Source organism: Mastomys coucha, unplaced genomic scaffold (genome assembly GCF_008632895.1).
Source record: "Mastomys coucha isolate ucsf_1 unplaced genomic scaffold, UCSF_Mcou_1 pScaffold15, whole genome shotgun sequence".
NCBI lineage: Eukaryota > Metazoa > Chordata > Mammalia > Rodentia > Muridae > Mastomys > Mastomys coucha.
The window spans coordinates 86,948,418-86,971,278 of record NW_022196897.1 but is presented as its reverse complement, the minus strand read 5'-3'; the positions used below and the strand labels follow the sequence as shown (position 1 = coordinate 86,971,278).

Sequence of the window (22,861 nt, the reverse complement as noted above, 5' to 3'; positions counted from 1 at the left end):
CCATGCCACAGGATGCATGTGCTAGTCTTCCTGGAAGGTTCACTATTGTGACCCTGGAAGCTTCACTCATGAGCTTATCCAGCCCTCCAGCCCCCATGGAATAAATAAGCTCTTCCAAGTTGTAGCTAGCCTGCTGGACTTTTCAACTTCTTTAAAACCCACCTCGCACGACTCATTTTTACTGAAGCTTTTCATGATTCCGAAACCCAATTACTATATTGTCACTTTCTGACTTTGGGCCTCGCCTGTGTGGTTTGTCCTGGATGCCTTCTTTTTGGGTGTTTGCACACATGGCTTTACCTCCTAGCTTGGATACTCTATAAGGGGAGGGACTTTGCCTCAGTTGTCCTTCTCATCTTGAGGACACATAGTCGATGCCCAGAATATCACTTTTGGACTCTCTGAGCATCAGGGCCCTACTAATCACAGGTTTCCTTCCTGAACATAACTAATACAATGTTAGCAACTTTACACTCTCTCCCATCTTCCTCTCTCCAAGTGCTTTACACTGGACATTTCAACATTTTCATCTTATTGCCACTGTGTCCCTCATCTACGGCTTTTGACATGCATGTTTTTGCAGGCCAGGCTTGTGCATTTGTGCCTTGGCAGGTTGATAGCTACGGCTGTGAATAATGAGTCAATTATCATCCAGCCCCAGGGAAAGCACAATTATTCCTGACTGGCCGGGCTGAGGTAACTCTCCCCTCCCTGTGCCCTTTCAGATGCAGAACATAAAACAGTTGGAATTCAGAGCACTGCAGAGGGAATCTAGACAGAACGCTAGGGTGTTGAATTTAGCTTCCTTGGATTTATTCTGATTTATGATTGATTGGTTTTTAAATTGCTTATTTAATCCTAACGACTATGGCTCCAGGGGAGGCCAGCTATGCAGAGAAGCATGTGAACAAGATGCAGTGGTGTGGGGTAGTTTGGATGGACAGATCAAGGGAAGATATTATTGTTCCCAGGACCATTGCTGTGGACTCCAAGTGTAATGTGAAAATCACCCCAGACTTTCAGAGGACCCAGCCTTGTTCAAGCGTGATTGCTTATCCCCTCCCTATTCTCTTTGCAGAAGGCTGTTTGTGGCTGCCTAGTGTGGCACAGAACATTTCCCCACTGCGGTTTTTTTCTTCCCTTCCAGCGATGTATTCAGTGTCTCATTGTGACTGAGAACATACGCTTGATTTATATTGCTGTTGACCACACTGCAGAAGAATGGATACTTCGAGGTAGCTGGCAGGACTTGCTCTTAGATTCTGACACTGGCTGTGCTGATGTGTGGAGTGTTTCTCAGTACATAGACACGGCTCTGGCTTTTGTGTAGAAGAATTTAAATTTTTTATAAGAGTTTCCCTCAAAATTGAGCTCTCCCCAAATAATCACTTTCACCTCCAAGGTGTATAATCAACATGTATTTTACCTTGTAAAGTGTAATTTACCTTGTCATCCAAACTTTCTGCTTTTTCAAGGAGTGTGACCTTTCTCTTTCGTCTGAAATTAGACATTGATGGTGTAGAGATGGCCCTGTAAGCCTGACCTATTGGAAGCTTGTCTGTTTGGTATCAAAAGGAAATTGAAATTCCATCACTTCAGAATAATGAAACCTCTGAAAACCTTTAGAAAAAACTTTCTCATCTTTATTGAAGTTTGACTCAGAAATGCCCAAAGAAATACTCTTTCTGGTCTCTGTAATCCATGTGTTCGTGGAAACACTGCTGTTAGATTTCCGTGCTGTATTATGCCTGATGTGCATTTCAAAGCAAGGAGCATTAGGGATAAGATAAAAGGGTAGAAAAGGACTCTGATAAAAAACAGAAGCTTAGAGATGAACAGTTGGGTGGCACGTGTGCGCTGCCACCAGGCTCACCCTGGGAGGCAGCATCTGGTCTCTAATCAGGCTTCTGGCCACTTCCAAGTCAGGGCTGCGCCAGCATCTGCCATTTTGACATTATCATATTGAAAAGGAACTTTGTTCTCATCTCATTCTGCCAAGAGATTTATTACTTACTAGGTTTAAAAACCCCTAACAGGCTCGTATACAAAAGCCCTTTTTTTGGGTCTTTGCAGGGACATGGTACGTAGTCTTATAAAACTAATTTTAGGGTTTAGGAAGCATTTTCAACTTTAAGTTTAATCAAGGAGAAAGCAAGTTCTTTCCTAAGTCTTTTGGTAGTTTAAAGATTAAAAATTTGATGTTTACGAGAGGGTGGATGTTAAGAGTGGAGTTTTTGTTGGCTATGGGACTAAATAGATCAGTAATTCAGTAACAGCACCAGGAACTTGGACTTCACTTTGCTTCAAAGGAGTTTCATGTGGTAACAGTCAGGTTCCCTGGGCATTTTATTGGGAATTGGGAGAGGACTGCATAGAGTGACTTGACCACACGTATGACCTGTCATTGCAGATTGTCTCTTCTCAGATACCACTGTGCTTTTCAAGTATCGAAGTCAACTGACTAGTACAGGAATGTTGGGTTGGGTATGTAGGATTTTCTTGGTAAGTACCAAATTTAGTTTTGTTTAACTTAAAAGATACCCAGGAGGACTGAAACTGCTTCTTCTTTTATTGCAATAATTTGTGCAAAAACAGCCAAACTCTGTGCTGAGGAACGGTGAGAGCCACAGGAGAAGAGCCTTCCCTTCTGCCTTTGATGAAGCTTGAGGCATCTGCTCGTCCCTCTGTAGCTTGTCCTGTTTCTAAGCATCCCACGTCACTCGACTATGTCACTCGACTACCATTACTTACTGTTACCTCCAGAACCATGCGAAACCTGACTATAACACGGAGAGGTCTGGGAGATTAAGTTTTTTTTTTTTTATTTACATTTCAAATTTTATCCTTTTTCCTTATTTCCCCTCTGAAAACCCCCCATCCCTTCCCCTCTGTCCCTGCTCACTAACCCACCCACTCCCTCTTCCCTGTCCTGGCATTCCCCTACATTGGGGCATCAAGACTAAGTTTTAAATGCTTTCATTCTTACTTGTCTGACACTTCATGTTGTTTGTTATCCCAGCAGTGGTTTTGGCAACTCTTCTAGCACATTACCCACTTCTTGAGCTCTTCTACCTCTGGCATCCAGGGCCTGTACTTTGCAACAGAGATTTCATTCAGAACTTGTTGGCACAAATGGCAGTGGCCATCCTTCCAGAGGTGGCCAGTTAGAGGAGTTGCTAGGACCAGTGCAGTAGACAGTAATGGAGAGCTGGTTTCAGATTATATGGATATACACTTTCTTTTTCTTTTTCTTTTAAAGAGAAAATGATTCATTAAATATGAATTATTATCACAGGCTATGTTACTTTAACTTTGTTCTATAACACTATTTCATTGTTTGAAAAAAAAGGGGGCCAGAGAGATGGCTTAGAGGACCCATGTTCACATGGTGGCTCTAAATCATCAGTAACTCAAATCTCATGGCATCCGATGCCTTTTTCTGACCTTCTTAGTCACTAGCCTGGCATGCAAAGATGTACAAACATGTACAAAGTCAAAACACCCTACATATAATACCTCTATAAACAAAATTTTAGTGTTAATTCTTGACAACATCCCGACAAATCTTAATTTTACTATCAATAATGTATTTAGAATTAAACATGGGCGGAAAAGGAGTATGGTGAGGAAATACTGGGCTGATCAAGACTGAACACCAGCAGGACAAACTCAAATTATACAATTCCATATTTGATGTTAAAGGGTTTCCTAGAGGGCTCTTCACTCCAGCTTTGCTGACTGCAACACACTTCTCTTTGGGGCTGGTTCCGTCTTCTTTTAGCAGGTTTCTTTGGCATGGCTCTACCAGTACCAACATCTTAGGGTCTCCAACCAATCCAGGTTTCACCTTCACAGCTTTGTGCAGTGTCCTCTCTAGGCCTGTATGCAAGGACTGCCCTGCCACTTTTAGTGACTTTCCTTAAGAGTGTAGGAAGATTCCACCAGTATATTCTGCTCCTATATCCTTCTTGATTCTAAATCCAGATCTACGTGGCAGGGCTGCAGGTTCTGTTGGGGTTGGAACCCGTGCCCTCCATGAATTACATTTGCATATGATTTCTGTTGTTTTAGATGTACAGACTTCCTCAGTCCTTTTCGTCTCACAGTTTGCTGGATTATTTGGGTGGGATCTTGCTGTGAGGGCACCACTCCCCATATTTCATTTAGCAGCACACTTTTCTTTCAGCTTCTCATCTTCTTGAGCACAAGATTTGGTGCTAACATTACATTTCCTCATGCTCTTTTTCTCCTTAAACTAAAGTTTTGTACTTCTCTTTGCTCCACTTGTTCCTCCTCATTGTAGATCTGCCCAAGAATAATCACTAGTAACCACTCAACACAAGACACTAGGTTGTCTTGAAATCTCCTCTGTGAAAGAAAGCATTAATCCCCAAATCTTCAGTTTATCCTAAGGCAGATTTTTAGGAAAAGGAAAAGAGGTACCACATTTATTTTTTTAAACCAGAATATCACGAGAATAGTTTCTAGGCCAGCTGATAATGTTCTTTCCCCTGGGTGCCCACAGTTTGTATTACCATCAGCACCATATCTTCCATGCTACTAATTGGGGGCTTGCTAACAGTTTCAGAGGGTTAGACTGTTAACCATGGTAGGAAGCAGACAGGTATGGTGCTGAAGCAGTCAGAGAGAGGGGGAAACTGAGTCTAGTGTGGGCTTTTGAAACCTCAAATCCCACCCCTAGCAACATACAGTCTGTAACAAGGCCATATCCTCTAATCTTTCTGAAATAGCTCCAAACCACAGTAACTAAGTATTCAAATATTTGAGCCTATAGAGGTCATTCTCATTGAAACTTATCTCATAGCAGTGGTGGCGCACGCCTTTAATCACAGCACTTGGGAGGCAGAGGCAGATGGATTTCTGAGTTTGAGGCCAGCCTAGTCTACAGAGTGAGTTCCAGGACAGCCAGGGCTACACAGAGAGACCCTGTCTCGAAACAAAACAAAACAAAGAAAGAAAAAAAGAATCCTATCTCGTAAAGGTTCCAGCTGGACCCTCATCACACTGTGAGCATCAAAGGATGAACTGCAGATTTTGGTGTTGTGAGACTCCCGGAGGGACCCCCACACTTAAATCCTGGGAGTGACGACCCCAAACACCACCAAGACGTGAACTTGATGCAATCAGCAAGAGGCTTTTTATTCTAGCAAGCTGGGGAGAGATTCATATCCCTTGCAGGGGTAGAGGAGTCTGGCCCCCAGCAAAAATTTAGACAGATTTTTATATCTACACAGTTGCTGGGGCAGAGGGAAGACTAAGGCAAAGGAAGGTATGGGGTGGTCTCTGATTGGTGCTGGCTTGCTCTAGGGTTCAGGGGCAGGTTAGCCACCTGGCAGTTGTTTGTTACCTTTTCTCTGCCAGGTCATCCTGGTCCCCTTGTTTCTGGGTTCTGGGAACTGGTCTCCCACTGAGTTCAACCAATAGCTAAGTTGCCACAATACAGTTTGAAAACTTAAACTTAACCTCTCAGTGTCAGGGAAGTGATGTTTCAAAGGAAATAAGTATGGTGACTCTGCTGTGCTAGGCTTTTAGAGACCTATCTCAGGCTCACAGATAAAATAATCCCTGGGACATTTTCATCATAGTCTGGTTAGGGCATGGCCTAGGATTCCCCAACTGGGGATGGCTTGATATCTACCAGATAACTGTTTTATAATCCTTTATCACTTCTTAAATATATGTGATTGACACAGTGAATTAGTTTTTTTTTTTTAATATAGGTATCTTCTTTGACTATAGAAAGCTTTTATTTATTTTTAAAATTTCTTTCCCTTTTCCTTATTGTGTTTCTGTCCCATTTTACCCTGCAAGGACTTTTCCTCTTGTTTTACTCAAAGCAGCAGTTAGGCTGAATTTTAGCCTCAGAAGGGCTTGGGTTCAAATTCCAGTACTTTACCAGCTATATTACCTGGAACACATGATTTAATCTTGAGTAGTATTCCTCTGGGAAGATTCATGAGATGCTCAGAAAAGAAACCTCAACACTCAGTGACTTTTAACCATTATCAATTTCAATATTGCTAATTGTATTAATTGTCTCATTGCGGTGTGTGACAAAATTTCTTGACAAAGCAACTTAAGGAAAAAAGAAAGGATTTATTTAGTCTCAATCTGAGGGTAAAGCCCATCATGGCAGGGAAGATGTGGTGGTCAGAGTTTGAAGTAGCTTGGCTGGTCACATTGTACCCAGTCAAGAAGCAGAGAGACATGAGTATTTGGACTCACTGTGCTTTTGCCTTTTTGTTTAGTCAAGACCCAGCCCATGGGATTCGACTTCTTGAGTCTGAACTCCAGGGTGAATGTTCCTACCTCATTTAACCTAACCTTGATAATTCCTCACAGGTGTGCATGGAAGCTTGTCTTGTAGTGATCCTAGATCCTGTCAAGTTGACAGTCAATATTAACCATCATAATACTAATATTAATTTGTTTTTTGGCTTAAGCCATTGCCTCAATGTAGATGACAGATAGCCACCTCTGACTGTGATGTTCCTTCCACATTTCAGCCTACATTTGGAGCTGTGTTTGGGCCATTTCCTCCATAATACTTCAAATGCAACATGCAAGATCTAGATGTATTATTTCTTACCCAATGATCATATTTTGTTCCCCCAATATTCTGTTCATGGTATTACAGATTTTTATGGTTTCTTAATTTTGAATTAATCTTAGGTTCTTTTCTTTTTTTCTTTTTATTTTTTATTAGATATTTTCTTTATTTACATTTCAAATGGTATCTCCTCTCCCAGTTTCCCCTCCAAAAAAAAAAAAAATCAAAAACAAAAACAAAAACAAAAAATAAACCTTGTTTACTACCTCCTCCCCCTGCTCACAAACCCACTCTCTCCCACTTCCTAGCCCTAGCATTCCCCTACACTGGGGCATAAACCTTCACAGGATCAAGGGCCTCTCCTCCCATTGATGACTGACTAGGCCATCCTCTGCTACATATGCAGCTGGAACCATGAGTCCTACCATGTGTGCTCTTTGGTTGATGGTTTAGTCTCTGGGAGCTCTGAGGTTACTAGTTAGTTCATATTGTTGTTTGTCCTAAGGGACTGCAAACCCTTCAGCTCCTTGGGTCCTTTCTCTAGCTCCTTCATTGGGGACCCTATGCCCAGACCAGTGGATGGTTGTGAGTCTCTACTTCTGTATTTGTTGGGCACTGTCAGAGCTTCTCAGGAGACAGCTATATCAGGCTCCTGTCAGCCAGCACTTGCTGACATCTACAATAGTGTCTGGGTTTGATAATTGAATATGGGAAGAGTTTCCAGGTGGAGCAGTCTCTGGATTGACCTTTCTTCATTCTCTGCTCCATAGTCTGCAACTCCTTAGATGGGTATTTTGTTCCTCATTCTAAGAAGGAATGAAGCATCCACACTTTGGTCTTCCCTCTTCCTGAGTTTCTTGTGGTTTGTGGATTGTACTTTGGGTATTCTGAACTTCTGGGCTAATATCCATTTATCAGAGAGTGCATGCCATGTGTGTTCTTTTGTGATTGGGTTACCTCACTCAGAATGATATTCTCTAGATCCATCCATTTCCCTAAGAATTTCATAAATTCATTGTTTTTAATAGCTGAGTCATACTCCATTGTGTAGAGGCACTACATTTTCTGTATCCATTCCTCTGCTGAGGGACATTTGGGTTGTTTCCAGTTTCTGTCTATTATTAATAAGGCTGCTATGAACATAGCGGAGCATGTGCCCTTATTACATGTTGGAGCATCTTCTGGGTATATGCCCAGGAGTGGTATAGCTGGGTCCTCTGGTAGTACTATGTCTAATTTCTGGAAGAACTGCCAAACTGATTTCCAGAGTGGTTATACCAGCTTACAATCCCACCAGCAATGAAGGAGTGTTCCTCTTTCTCCACAACCTCGCCAGCATCTGCTGTCAACTGAGTTTTTTATCCTAGCCATTCTGACTGGTGTGAGGTGGAATCTCAGGGTTGTTTTGATTTTGATTTTCCTGATGACTAAGGATGTTGAACATTTCTTTAGGTGCTTCTCAGCCATTTGGAATTCTTCAGTTGAGAATTCTTTGTTTAGCTCTGTACCCCATTTTTAATAGAGTTATTTGATTCTCTGGAGTCTAACTTCTTATTTCTTTGTATATATTGGATATTAGCCCTCTATCGGATATAGGATTGGTAAAGATCTTTTCCCAATCTGTTGGTTGCTGTTTTGTCTTATTAACAGTGTCCTTTGCCTTACAGAAGCCTTGTAATTTTATGAAGTACCATTTGTCAATTTTTGATCTTAGAGCATGAGCTATTAGTGTTCTATTCAGGAAATTTTCCTCTGTGCCTATGTGCTCCAGGCTCTTCCCCACTTTCTTTTCTTTAAGTTTCAGTGTATCTGGTTTTATATGGAAGTTCTTGATGCACTTGGACTTGAACTTTGTGCAAGGAGATAGGAGTGGATCAATTTTCATTCTTCTACATGCTAACTGCCAATTGAGCCAGCACCATTTGTTGAAAAGGCTGTCTTTTTTCCACTGGATGGTTTTAGCTCCACTGTCAAAGATCAAGTGATCATAGGTGTGTGGGTTCATTTCTGGGTCTTCAACTCTATTCCATTGATCCACCTGCCTGTTGCTGTACCAATACCAGTTTGTTTTTTTTTTTAAATCACAATTGCTCTGTAGTACAGCTTAAGGTCCAGGATGGTGATTCCACCAGAGGTTCTTTTATTGTTGAGAATAGTTTTCGCTATCCTAGTTTTTTTGTTATTCCAGATGAATTTGCAAATTGCTCTTTCCAAGTCTGTGAAGAATTGAGTTGGAAGTTTGATGGGGATTGCATTGAATCTGTAGATTGCCTTCGGTAAGATGGCCATTTTTACTATATTAATCCTGCCAATCCATGAGCATTGGAGATATTTCCATCTTCTGAGATCTTCTTCAATTTCCTTCTTCAGAGACTTGAAGTTCTTGTCATACAGATCTTTTACTTTCTTAGTTCAAATCACACCAAGGTATTTTATATTATTTGTGACTGTTATGAAGGGTGTTGTTTCCATAATTTCTTTCTCAGCCTGTTTATCCTTTGTGTAGAGGAAGGCCACTGATTTGTTTGAATTAATTTTATATCCAACTACTTTGCTGAAGTTGTTTATCAGGCTTAGAAGTTCTCTGGTGGAATTTTGGGGGTCACTTAGATATACTATCATATTATCTGTAAATAGTGATAATTTGACTTCTTCCTTTACAATTTGTATCCCTTTGATCTCCTTTTTTTTTGTCTAATTGCTCTGGCTAGGACTTCAAGTACAATATTGAATAGGTAGGGAGAGAGTGGGCAGCCTTACTTGGTCCACGATTTTAGTGGGATTGCTCCATTTAGTTTGATGTTGGCTATTGGTTTGCTGTATATTGCTTTTACTACATTTAAGTATGGGCTTTGAATTCCTGATCTTTCCAAGACTTTTAACATGAAGGGGTGTTAGATTTTGTTAAATGCTTTCTCAGCACCAAATGAGATGATCATATGATTTTTTTCTTTGAGTTTGTTTATGTAGTGGATTACATTGATGAATTTCCATATATTGAACCATCCCTGCATCTCTGGAATGAAGCCTAATTGATTGTGATGGATGATCATTTAGATGTGTTCTTGAATTCGGTTTGCAAGAATTTTATTGAGTATTTTTGCATCAATATTCAAGGGAAATTGGTCTGACATTTTCTTTCTTTGTTAGGTCTTTCTTTGTGTGGTTTAGGTGTCAGAGTAATTATAGTTTCATAGAATGAATTGGATAGAATATCTTTTGTATCTATTTCGTGGAATAGTTTGAGGAGTATTGGTATTAGGTCTTCTTTGAAGGTCTGATAAAACTCTGCACTAAACCCATCTGGTCCTGGGCCTTTTTTGGCTGGGAGACTATTAACGACTCTTTCAGTTTTGTTAGTGGATATGGGAGTGTTTAGATAATTTATCTGATCTTGATTTAACTTTGGTACCTGATATCTGCCTAGAAAATTTTCCATTTCATCCAGGTTTTCCAGTTTTGTTGAGTATAGGCTTTTGTAGTAGGATCTGATGATTTTTTGGATTTCCTCAGTTTCTGTTGTTATGCCTCCCTTTTCATTTCTGATCTAGATTTATAGAAAGATACTGTGTAAATTTGGTTTTGTCATGGAATACCTTGGTTTCTCCATCTATGGTAATTTATAGTTTTGCTGGGTATAGTAACTTGGACTGGCATTTGTGTTCTCTTAGGGTCTGTATGACATCAGCCCAGGATCTTCTAACTTTCATTAATTAATTGAGAGTTAATTAGGATACTGTCTTGGTGCCCTCTGTTTAGTCTGGCTAAGGGTTTATCTATTTTGTTGATTTTTCTCAAAGCTCCTGGTTTGGGTGATTCTTTGTATAGTTCTTTTTGTTTCCATTTGGTTGATTTTAGCCCTGAGTGTGATTATTTCCTGCCTTCGACTCCTCTTGGGTGAATTTGCTTCTTTTTGTTCTAGAGCTTTCAGATGTGCTGTCAAATTGCTGATGTATGCACTCTCCAGTTTCTTTTTGTAGGCACTTAAAGCTATTAGTTTTTCTCTTAGGACTGCTTTCATTATGTCCCATAAGTTTGGGTATGTTGTGGCTTCATTTTCATTAAACTCTAGAAAGTCTTTAATTTCTTTATTTCTTCCTTGACCAAGTTATTATTGAGTAGAGGTTGTTAAGCTTTCATGTGTGTGTGGCTTTCTATTGTTTATGTTATTATTGAGGAGCAGCCTTAGTTCATCTGACAGGATGCAAGGAATTATTTCAATCTTCTTGTATCTGTTGAGGCCTGATTTGTGTCCAATTATATGGTCAATTTTGGAGAAAATCATGAGGTGCTGAGAAGAAGGTATATCCTTTTGTTTTAGTATAAAAAGTTCTATAGATATCTATTAAATCCATTTGTTTCATAATTTCTGTTAGTCTCACTGTGTCTTTGTTTAGTTTCTGTTTTCCATGATCTGTCCATTGCAGAGAGTGGGGTGTTGAAGTTTCCCACTATTATTATGTGTGGTGCTATGTGTGCTTTGAGCTTTAGTAAAGTTTCTTTTATGAATGTAGATGCCTTTTGATTTGGAGCATAGAGGTTCAGAATTGAGAGTTCATCTAGATAGATCTTACCTTTGATGAATATGAAGTGACCCTCCTTATCTTTTTTGATCACTTTAGGTTGAAAGTTGATTTTATTCGATATTAAAATGGCTACTCCAACTTGTTTCCTGGGACCATTTGCTTGGAAAATTGTTTTCCAGCCTTTTATTCTGAGGAAGTGTCTGTCTTTGTCACTGAGATGGGTTTCCTGAATGCAACAGAATGTTGGGACCTGTTTACCTACCCAGTCTGATAGCCTATGTCTTTTTATTGGGGAATTGAGTCCATTGATATTAAAAGATGTTAAGGAAAAGTAATTGTTGCTTCCTGTTATTTTTGCTGTTAACATTGGAATTCTGTTCATGTGGCTAAGTTCTCTTAGGTTTTTTGGAAGATTACTTTCTTGCTTTTTTCTAGGATGTAGTTTTTCTTCTTGTGTTGAATTTTCCATTTATTATCCTTTGAAGGGCTGGATTTGTAGAAAGATACTTTGTGAACCTTGGTTTCTTTATCTATGGTAATTTATAGTTTTGTTGGGTATAGTAACCAGGGCTGGCATTTGTGTTCTCTTATGGTCTGTATGACATCAGCCCAGGATCTTCTAGCTTTCAATAGTCTCTGGCAAGTAGTCTGATGTAATTTTGATAGGTCTGCCTTTATGTGTTACTTGACCTTTTTCCCCTCACTGCTTTCAATATTCTTTCTTTGTTTTGTGCATTTGATGTTTTGACTATTATGTGGCAGGAGGAATTTCTTTTCTGGTCCAAACTATTTGGAGTTCTGTAGGCTTCTTGTATGTTCATAGGCATCTCTTTTTTTAGGTAAGGGAACTTTTCTTCTATTATTTTGTTGAAGATATTTACTGGCCCTTTAAGTTGGAAGTCTTCACTCTCTTTCTATACCTATTATCTTTAGATTTGGTCTTCTCATTGTGTCTTGGATTTCCTGGATGTTTTGGGTTAGGAGCTTTTTGTATTTGCATTTCCTTTGAATGTTGTGTCAGTGTTTTCTATGTTGTCTTCTGCACCAGAAATTCTCTCTTCTATCTCTTGTATTCTGTTAGTGATACTTGCATCTATGGCTCCTGACTTCTTTCCAAGGTTTTCTATCTCCAGAGTTGTCTCTGTTTATGATTTCTTAATTGTTTCTACTTCCATTTTTAGGTCCTGGATGGTTTTGTTCAATTCCTTCACCTGTTTGGTTGTGCTTTCCTGTAATTCTTTTTTAATTTTTTTGTGTTTCCTCTTTAAGGACTTGTACCTCTTTACCTGTATTTCTTTAAGGGAGGTATTTATGTCCTTCTTAAAGTCCTCTATCACCATCATGAGATACGATTTTTAGATCCAAATCTTGTTTTTCCGGTGTGTTGGGGTATCCAGGACTTGCTGTGGTGGGAGTACTAGCTTCTGATGCTGCCAAGTAGTCTTGGTTTCTGTTGGTAAGATTCTTGCATTTGCCTTTAGCCATCTGTTAATCTCTGGTGTTAGATGTACTTGCTGTCTCTGGCTGGGTCAGTAAGCCTGTGTCAGCACTTCTGGGAGGTCAGCTCTACCCTGGTAGAACCCCTTCGCAGAAGGCTATGGATCAGTTGTCCCTCCTGGGTGCAGATGGATGAATGAAGGCTGCAGCTTTTGTGGCCTGAGACCGGGGGGGTGTGGGGTGTGGGGTGGGTGGGTGGGTTGGGGGGGGCTGTGTCAGAGCACTTCCTAGAGAAAAGCTCTCTGTTTGTGGGAAAGGTGTGCAGAGAGGGTTGTGGATCAGCCATTCCTCCTGGTTGTAGACTGAGGTAGAATGGATCCTGCCACAGCTATCCTGCCACTTCTGTGGCCTGAGCCTCCTGGCTGGTCCTGCCTGAGACCTTTAGGTTCTTTTCTTATCTTATCTTAAGGAAAAACAATAGCTGTGCATAGATTTAATACAGAGGTATTACATATATGCAATATACATACATACATGCATATATATGCTAATTAGTATATATTTGGTTTTTTGAGTCACGCTTTATCTGTGTAGCCCTGGTTGTCCTGGAACTCACTCTGTGGACCAGGCTGGCCTCAAACTCATAAGGATCTGCCTGCCTCTGCCTCCTGAGTGCTGGAATTAAAGGCATGCACCACCACCACCCATCGAAAGGTATTACTTATAATTGTAGATAGTTAAGAATGAACTAAGTAGACTATCTTACATTTACATAACAGTTTTCTCTAACTAATACAACTTCTGTAGAATAATATTCAATAGCATAAAAATATTGACAAATTAAATTTATTATTTATGTATTCTATTTTGAATTTTAGAAGTGGATGGATATGTAAAAGATGCACAGATAAGCAATCAGAACATTTTATTGTGGTTATTCTGTTATGTAGGATTAAAGGGCTAATTTTCATATTTGCTCTTTTCTTTATAGTTTTTTTAAAAAGTAGATATACATTGCTTCCAATGAGGAAAAAGGGTTCAAACTTAAGGGAAATAAGATAAATAATGTCTGGAATTCTTGAGAGAACTATACTTTCTTGAACTTTTAAACAATGATAAAAATAGTACTGGGTATACAGTAGATAATATTCATTGAGTGTCGAAGTTGTGTTATTTTTCTACGCAATTTTAGAATAATTTTAATATATTTAAGAGCCTAAAGGCTTCAAGAAACTTTACTGACATAGTTCTTTGAAAAGTATTCTTTTTTGGGGGGGTGGTTAAGGAGAAAATTTTTTGGTAAACACAAAAGTAATCAACTTGACCACAAGAGTATTTTTAATAACTCATAACTATCATTTCAGAGGACAATGTGTCCAAAGGGGGAGCACATGGAACTGATTCATCAGAAAATATATTTACTACTGAAAAGTGGAATCATAAAATTGAATCAAATGGTCGTCATTTTAGAAATACAACCGTCTTTCTTCACGCTTCATCGGGATACTCAGAAGAGGACCAGGTGATTCTGTCTTACGTTTATAGAAACAGCTTGAAGAAGGAGAATGCATCCTTCTTAGAATTGGAACAGCACTCTGTTGAGAATTAAGTCATTATATGCCAGTGTTTTGTTATCCTTAATTTTTGGTAAAAACATCTTAGGGATCTGCTATGTGTAAATGCTTCATGAAATTATATATTTTGCTTTTAACAAGCGTTCCCTTTTCTACTTCTTTGAAGAAATTGACTTACTTTTACCTGTCCTAAATTTATCATGTTTAGATTTAAAGTAGAAGCCACTATTATGCTTTTTCTAAGATTTGTTTCCTAGATATTAGATGCTATCCTCTAAATGTCAAGACTTTATTGATACTATTCATCTATTCCTCTTTGGCAGTCGTCTTTAATTATCAAGGAGTGATAATTCATTGTGTTCTCTTTTTAAGCCATTTGATTTTTGATTAGTTTTCTAAAGTAATTGAGTTTCTGTTTCTGTTTTAGAATGTTTTCCATGTGATATTATGTACAGAATTATAAGAGATTTTGACTTTACAAGGGGTCAGAAGTTTCTGTGATAGAGATGTGTTTGTGTAGAACACCTTTGTATATATAACTCCCTTGCTGCTGGTGATGACCGTGAGCTATGAGTTGTTCTTCATAAAGGATTGACATTCTACTGGTGATGACTGAGATATATTAAATATGGAGAATCCTAGAATTGTTAAATTGTCCTGTCCTCTTGTACCTTGAAAACACTGTAGCAGCAACCTCTGATTTGTGCATCAGAGGTTTATTCGGGGATGGCCTAGGAGGTGTGTTCTTTCTGTTTTCAGATCGTGATTGATGAAGGCCACACAGTTGGCAGTTGCTGTCAAGGTGATATGACCCGGGCTGGAAAGGTGAAGGTAAGGCCTGATTCAGTTATCTACCTTGGGAAGAATACACAGCAAAGAAGTGGACTATATTAGCAACTTTTCTGTTTCTGTGATGAGTCCCCATGACCACAGCAACTTTGAAGAAAAGAGTGTATTTGGGCTTATGGTTCCAGAAGGATAAAAGCCTCACGTGGTGGGGAGGCATAATAACCAGCAGCAGGCAGCAGGAAGCCCGGAATACAAATCCTCATCTACAAGCAGGAGGCCAAGAGAGTGAAAGAGAGAAAGGCAAGGTCTTTTACTCATAAAGCCTCCTTGCAGTGACAAACTTCTTCCAGCAAGGCCTTGCCTCCTAAACCTCTACAAACAGCATTACTGACTGGGCACCAAATATTCAATTACTAGAGCCTATAGGAGACAACTCTTATCAAGGTACCATATAAGCCAGTAGACGAGCACTAGATTCTTGCTTTCCTTTGTACAAAACTGGATGAGTGCCCGGATTTTGTACTTGAAAGGGTTTTTTTTAAAGTTAGTGTTGGAATATCTAAACTGTTTGTGCTTGTCTGGATGCTAGATCTTTTTCCCCTAAGGTTAACAAATGGAAAGGACTTTCTAGCATAATCATTAAGAAAAAAGATGCTATAATGTAACTGATTCTCAAATTTTAATATTGAATGTCATATGAATTTTGCTTTTGAGTATGTATGTCAAGTAATAGTTGCAGTTACTTGCAAAGAAGCATGGACTCTACCATTTTAATTTTGTATGGGGTCAGTGTGGTCTGCTTACTACACATTCAGCTCAGGACAGAAAGACAGCCTGTCTTAAATTGCAGTTAAGGAATCTCAGTTTATAATTTTAAGGTATATTTTAAGTCTGTGTCCGTGTTGTGAGCATAAAATGGGTGGTGACCTTGTGCCTTTACCACATGCCATGTGCCAGCATTTTCTTATTTATACTCTTGGATAGTCCCCTGAGATGCATTTGTTTGTAAATCTGAAATGCCTCGTTGTCAGTGTGCAATGGTATTCTATGTGGAATAGTTCTTCATTGAAATGCTGCAGTTGGGTCTGGCAAGGTCATTTGCTGTTCTTTTTATCATTAACGTAATTCTCAGATGTACTTGCCTGAAAGAGAGAACACTTGATATTTTGCCCTACTCACCTCTCCTGTGATTTACCTGGGCAGGATGATTTTGTTCTGAATGAACTTTTCTTTCCTGCTCTCTTTAGTTTTCTCTCTCTGGCTCTCCAGAGCACTATAAAAAAGCTATGGGGAAGGATGGTAGCCCAGCACCAAACCAGGAACCTGCTGTCTCTGATAGTGGCGCTAAAAATCCTGGGGAGAAAATTTGTTAATCTGAAATGCCTCACTGTCAGTGTGCAATGGGAAGTGGTATTCTATGCGAAATAGTCCCTTACAAAAAACCTCTCAGCCTATGTGTCTCCCTTCACTGTAGAAAGCAGACTAAAGTGTTGTAAAGCCCTGGACTTGCAAATGTCTTGCTTTCTTTAATGGAGAATCCTGCACACAACAACTTTAACAGGGCCTTGAGAGTTCACAGGAAAGCATGTCCAGCCTTCAACAGAGTACTGTGTGTGTGAGTCCATGACTGCACTGTCTTTCTTCATGTTTAATATATGCAAGATAATTTCAATCTTCTTGTAGGTAGACAACTTCCTAGACTTAGAAGATGAGGACATGGAGGAAGAGAGTAAACCCCAGATGAACAAGGGTATGTGCTCTCCTTCTTTTCTATACAGCGTGGCCTCTTTTTAGTGATTTATGTTGGTTTGTTATTTTTAGCAATCCTTACCTTACCTCTCTTGACGGGAGAAAAACTGAGATTGTGAAATTTCCTTTTGAAAAGCAAAAACTTTTACTCACTCAATTGGTCAAAGCCTTTTGTAACCTTTGGTTTAAGTGAAATAGAGCTGTCCTTTTGCTTCCCCCCAAATTCAGATAAATTAAACTATTAAATAATTGTGTCACATACAGCTATTAAAAAGTCATTGCCTTATTTTTCAGAAGAACTGTCTTACAAGTTGATATTATTTTAAAGGAAAATGTAAAATAGAACTTGGCCATAAAAATCATAAAAATATAAAGATTAGTCACAAAATAAACAATAATGCTCAGAATTTTGCCTTTAAAATTTATGAAATATGTAAATGAACACATAAATATTTTTCTGAGTTCTGTTCTCATAATCTACTGAAAGAAGCTGTATGCTAATCCACTGATGTTCGTGAGAGGATTGCTTTCTTCCTGGTTAGTATTTTTGTATAAGCACAGGTATATTTCTTCATGGGACTTTTGGAGTTTGAGCTAGAGAGATATAGCTCAACTGATAGAGTGTCTGCTCAGAACGCACAGTGTCCTCAGCCCGGCATTAAAACTGGGTGTGATAGCTCATGGGGTAACATCAGCACATGAGGACCTGAAGTTCAGGTCATCCTTGACTACATAGCCAGTTTAAGTCTAGCCTGGGTCTCATGAGAGCCTGCCTCCAAAAGAGAGGCAAGCAAACAATAACAATAGGGACACCAGAAAACCCTGGCTCTCTATTGGATGTAAGAGGACTTCTTGAAGTTGATCTTCTCCCGCTGTTCCACTGTTTAATCATAACCTCAGTTATTGCTGTTATTGCTGGTGTTGGGAGAAGAGGTTTCCTTGGAACCAGATAGACATTAAAGTGGCTTTGGAGAGTTGATTGAACTGGGGTAGCAACGGCTTCTCACTTGATGGTGTAGGCCCTTGCCCTAGCTTTCTGGGCTCCTTGAATTGATAAAGCTTTGAGAATTTAAAGCAATGAAAGTTTTTCTTCTGCTCCCTGATGTCATACTGCTCCACTGGAGATGTTTCTCAAGTACCCATTAGCCAGAAGACTGGAAGACTTTGAAATTACTCATTTCAGCGAGATCAGCCATAGAAGGAAATTGCATGCTTCAGGGGGCATTGGCTGACTTCATACCCCAGTCACTCTTGTGTTTTTGTAAGACCTGCTTAAAAGAGAGTCAAGGCCAGTAAAGCACCCACTTTGGTTGATTTTGAGAGTAAAACTTGCTTTAAAAAATGCAGATCCCTATAATCTGCACCTACAAAAAAAAATTAAATTCATCAGTTCGTTGGTGTCATTCTGTGAACTAAATTTTAGCCATTCTGATTCTGCTATTGTTTGAAGTTGATACATTGAGGCTGTTGGGTCTCGTGTGTATATAAAACATTGACAAATAAAATCAGTTTTATAGGCGAGCAGGAGAGTGCTGTGTGGGGCACTTTTGTGGTGACGTTCCTCACTTCATCACTAGCAGTAAGTAGCAGAAGTACTAGCCTGTCCTTGTCATCTGGCCTGCTGTTCTGCTCTCCTCAGTGGAATCTCTCTGAGGGGTAGTACTTGGTGGTTTTTATATCCCTTAGCATTTGATAGCAGTGAGCTGTAGCCACAGACAAGAGGGAGCATCTGCATGGAGCCCCCTCCAGAGTTGCAGTTCTGCTCTGGTTCTGATGAGTGGGCACCTTTGCTTTACTTGTTGGTTCAGCTATTCTTGAATAGGTCTAGGGGACCAGAATCCTTAGCTTTTAAGTTTAGGCTCAGGGAGCTGGCACTCCTCCACCCCTGGCAGGGCCAGTGTTGTACCTGCAGGGCCAATCTGAGAGCCTTGGCTCCAGGCTTGAAATCTTTCTAGAGCTCTTTCTGTGAAACCGACAAAATTTTGCTGAAGAGCAAATGCACTTCAGGAGCTGCAGTGATCACCTGGGCTCATTGTTTGGTTAGGGTGTATTTTTCTCAAGGTGTCTGTGGTGTTCAGAACAGCTAGCATAAGCATCAGAGAAATCCAGGTGGCTGTTTACAAGTCAAATGCTGAAGGCTGCCAGTGCAACATGGGATAACAGCTGTTAATTAGGGAGTCACATCCTCCTACCTCCATCATCTTTGCTTATTTGCAGGGAAATGATCAGGATTGCTTATACCAAGAACATAAAGAGCGTATCACTGAGGCTAATAGTGATTTGTGAGCCTCTAACACAATTCATTTAAAGGTGTTGAACACCAGGCAAGAGTATCAGAAAGAAGTAGATCCCCTTCATCTGTCTCACACTGACATAAACCAATGTTTATTTGGTTTATGTCAAAAATTTCATTTTTTTTAAACATCAACCTTTTCTATTGTTTGTGACATTTATCAGATTTATTTTCTTCTTTAAAAAGATGAGTAAAAGATCTCACTAGTATCATGTTTCCAGAAACCAGATAACAGAAGGTGTTGCATTTGGTGATAAACAGTTACCGAAGCTGAACCAAGTCTCAGTGGACTTGAGTGAAGTAGTTAAGACTGTGTCTCCTGTGTGAGATGATGTGTGAATTGATGGCTGACAGTCGATTCAGTCTGCAGCGGTCCGTTCTAATCACCAAAAAGACCACCAGGGTTTCCCAATTTTCATAATGTACAATCTGGGTTACTTGAAAAGAAGAAAGAAATTAAGTACTTTGTGCCAAGGTGAATTTCAGTGTGTGGCCTAATTTGTATTGCACTTCAGGAATGTGAGCAGAAGGCAAATATTTATATCAGATGGGAAATGTGACATTTTTAAATAGGCAAGTTGCTCATATAATTTTGGCAGCTGGGAAGTTTACTGATTAGATTCTGTTGTTATTGTTTAAGCAACAGATTTGCCTGGGGCAACAAGGAAGCATGTTTTGTTTTTTTCTACCATTGATTTTATTTGTTTGATGTATCCACGGTCATAAATATTCTCCAAGATTCAAGAGCGCAGTTCCTTTCCAGTGTTTGCCTTATCATTTTAACAGCTGAGGAGTATCGCTTTGGGGTCAGGTTTTTGGTAGAACTCACATGACGCAGTGATACAAGTGGCCTCAGAGTAATGTTCCCTATGAGGTGTGGTACCCTGCATTCATCTGACATTAAGTTAGCACCTTTTCCTCTTTTGAATTTAAGATAGGGTAGTTAACCTGGTGATTGCCCTGCCTCAGACAAGATGGCTCAAATTATACAATAAAGTTATGATTTGGGGTAGCTGCAGTCATTACATGGAGGCCATTAGGGTAGAAAGACTGTCATTTATTTATTTATTTATTTATTTATTTATTTATTTATTTATTTTGGGTCTCTCAGTTTCAGTGCGGCTGGCTGGAGAGACTGGTTTTTGGAGGTCCAGTTCTCATAATCATACCCAGACAGGTCTCTTACAGTTGGTATATTTACAGTGTAGTTCATTGTGTTGGAGGAGAATGGGCACCAATTCCTGCTCAACAGTTGCAGCCATATTTGATTTTTAAATTGAAAAAAATGTTTCTTTTATTGAGATTATAATATAATTACATCATTTCTGTCTGTACCCTTCCACATACTCCTCCTTGCTTTCTTTAAAATTCATGGCCTTCTTCTTCATTAATTGTTGTTATATAAATATATGTATATGTATGTACATGTATGTATTTCTCAACACATAAGTACAACCTGCTCAGTCTGTTATACCACTTGCACGTGTCTTTTCAGGGCTGACCCTTTGGTGTTTGATAACCAATTGGTGAGTTTTTCCAGCTCTCTTCACTCTTGAGTTGAGTTTGTGTAGGTAGGGTCAAGGCCTCAGGGTCTCTCCCCTATCCATTTTGGCACACTTATTGTTATTCTTGTTCAGTTTACATATAGGAAGTATAATGGCTATTTCTGGTTGTCAACTTAACTGTATCTGGAATGAACTTCAATCCAACATTAAAGGGGCACCAGGAAGTGAAATGGAGCTGAATCCTGTGTTCAAGAATATTACATTGAAATGAGGGAGTAATGACCTTGGGGCAAGATTCCACCCAGCTAAATTTAGATCCAGGCTTGGTAGTATAAGCCTTTAATCCTAGAAGGCAGACAAGCAGATCTCTGAGTTCAAGGCCAGCCCGGGAGGGAGCAAGTTCTAGGTGAAGAAAAGCTTAAATCCAGGTGTGGTGGTACATACCTTTAATCCCAGGAGACAGGCATGCAGATCTCTTAGTTCAAGGTCAATCTACAGAGCAAGATCCAGGTCAGCCAAGCTTAGAGCAGGGAAGGAGTTAGGAAACAGAAAGCTAGTGACAATGTAGTAGAATAAGGGGGCCATATTCCAGCTCCTGCAAGCTGCAGAACTCTGAAGCTTTGGCTTTGTGGCTCTAGCTGTAGAGTCTAGAATAGAAGGGACTACTGGGACAATTGATGCTAGTTAGCTGGAGCTAAGAAATTAAAGGTGATTAAGAAGAGACCAGCATCATTAATGTGAAATTTTCTGGGAAGTGTTTTCTGAGAGCACAAAGATGCTGTGTTCCAGAGATAGCCAAGGTTGTACCTTGTGCTACAGCTGTACTTGGCAATGTATGAGTCATCCTGGTGGTACTGGTTTTGGAGGCATGAAGGGGTCATGAAGAGCAGCTGGAGCTTGGCACTGTGAGAGGCCATGGAAGGTCATTGGTGCAGCCTCAGTTGCAGTTGATGGCCGAGGCCTGAAGGGGTCATGCAAAGGAGTTGTGGCTTGGCACCGTGAAGAGAACCTATGAGAGGCTATTGGTGAAGCCTTTGTTGTAGTGGAAGACCTCAATGTATTGGAGATGCCAGTACCATGGGATGATCACCAAGAATAGCAGCAGCATTGGAGTGGATCAATCTGAGCTTAGAGTGCTACAGAGGGCAGAGAAGGAGAAGCAATGTTAGCCCTTTTGAGGAGCTCAGAAGATCATGTGTGATACCAGACATTGAAACAAGAGAGTCCAAGTGGATCAAGGACCTCCACATAAAACCAGATACACTTACACTAATAGAAAAGAAAGTGGGGAAGAGCCTTGAGCACACAGGCACAGGGGAAAATTTCCTGAATAAGACACCAATAGCTCATGCTCTAAGGTCAAGAATCGACAAATGGAACTTCATAAAATTGCAAAGCTTCTGTAAGGCAAAAGACACTGTCAATAGGAAAAAATGACAACCAACAAATTGGGAAAAGATCTTTACCAATCCTATATCTGATAGAGGGCTAATATCCAAGGTATACAAAGAACTCAAGAAGTTAGACTCCAGAGAAACAAATAATCCTATTAAAACATGGGGTACAGAGCTAAACAAAAAATTCTCAACTGTCGAATACTGAATGTCTGAGAAGCACCTAAAGAAATGTTCAACATCCTTAGTCATCAGGGAAATGCAAATCAAAACAACCCTGAGATTCCACCTGACACCAGTCAGAATGGCTAGGGTAAAAAACTCAGGTGACAGCAGATGCTGGAGAGGTTGTGGAGAAAGAGGAACACTCCTTCATTGCTGGTGGAATTGCAAGCTGGTACAACCACTCTGGAAAACAGTTTGGCAGTTCCTTTGGAAATTGGACATAATCCTATCTGAGGACCCAGCTATATCACTCCTGGGCATATACCCAGAAGATGCTCCAGCATGTATTAAGTGGACACATGCTCCACTATGTTCATAGCAGCCTTATTTAGAATAACCAGAAACTGGAAATAACCCAGATGCCCCTCAACAGAGGAATGGATACAGAAAATGTGGTACCTCTACACAATGGAGTACTACTCAGCTATTAAAAACAATGAAGTTATGAAATTCTTGGGGAAATGGATAGACCTAGAGAATATCATCCTGAGTGAGGTAACCCAATCACAAAGAATACACATGGTATGCATTCCCTGATAAGTGGATATTAGCCTTGAAGATCGGAATGCACAAAGTACAAACCACAAACCATAAGAAACTCAAGAAGAAGGAAGACCAAAGTGTGTATACTTCGTTCCTTTTTAAAAGGAAGAACAAAATACCCATGGAAGGAGTTGTAGAGACTAACTATGGAGCAGAGACTGAAGGAAGGACAATCCAGAGACTCCTTTTCCTGGGAATCCTTCCCATATTGAATCATCAAATCCAGACACTATTGTGGATGCCAGCAAGTGCTGG

The 22,861-nt window shown here is 39.8% G+C and overlaps 1 protein-coding gene across 3 annotated transcripts in view; it reads left to right on the top strand.

The window, feature by feature from the left end:
• The window catches only part of CUNH11orf74 (chromosome unknown C11orf74 homolog), an 84,862-nt gene that overhangs the window by 37,143 nt on the left and 24,858 nt on the right, over nt 1–22,861 (top strand). For all 3 annotated transcript variants that reach the window (XM_031371136.1, XM_031371135.1, XM_031371137.1), the window contains exons 3-5: nt 13,899–14,056; nt 14,868–14,939; nt 16,581–16,647. In XM_031371136.1, the coding sequence (XP_031226996.1) occupies nt 13,899–14,056; nt 14,868–14,939; nt 16,581–16,647 (297 nt within the window). The remainder of the gene's footprint in view (nt 1–13,898; nt 14,057–14,867; nt 14,940–16,580; nt 16,648–22,861) is intronic.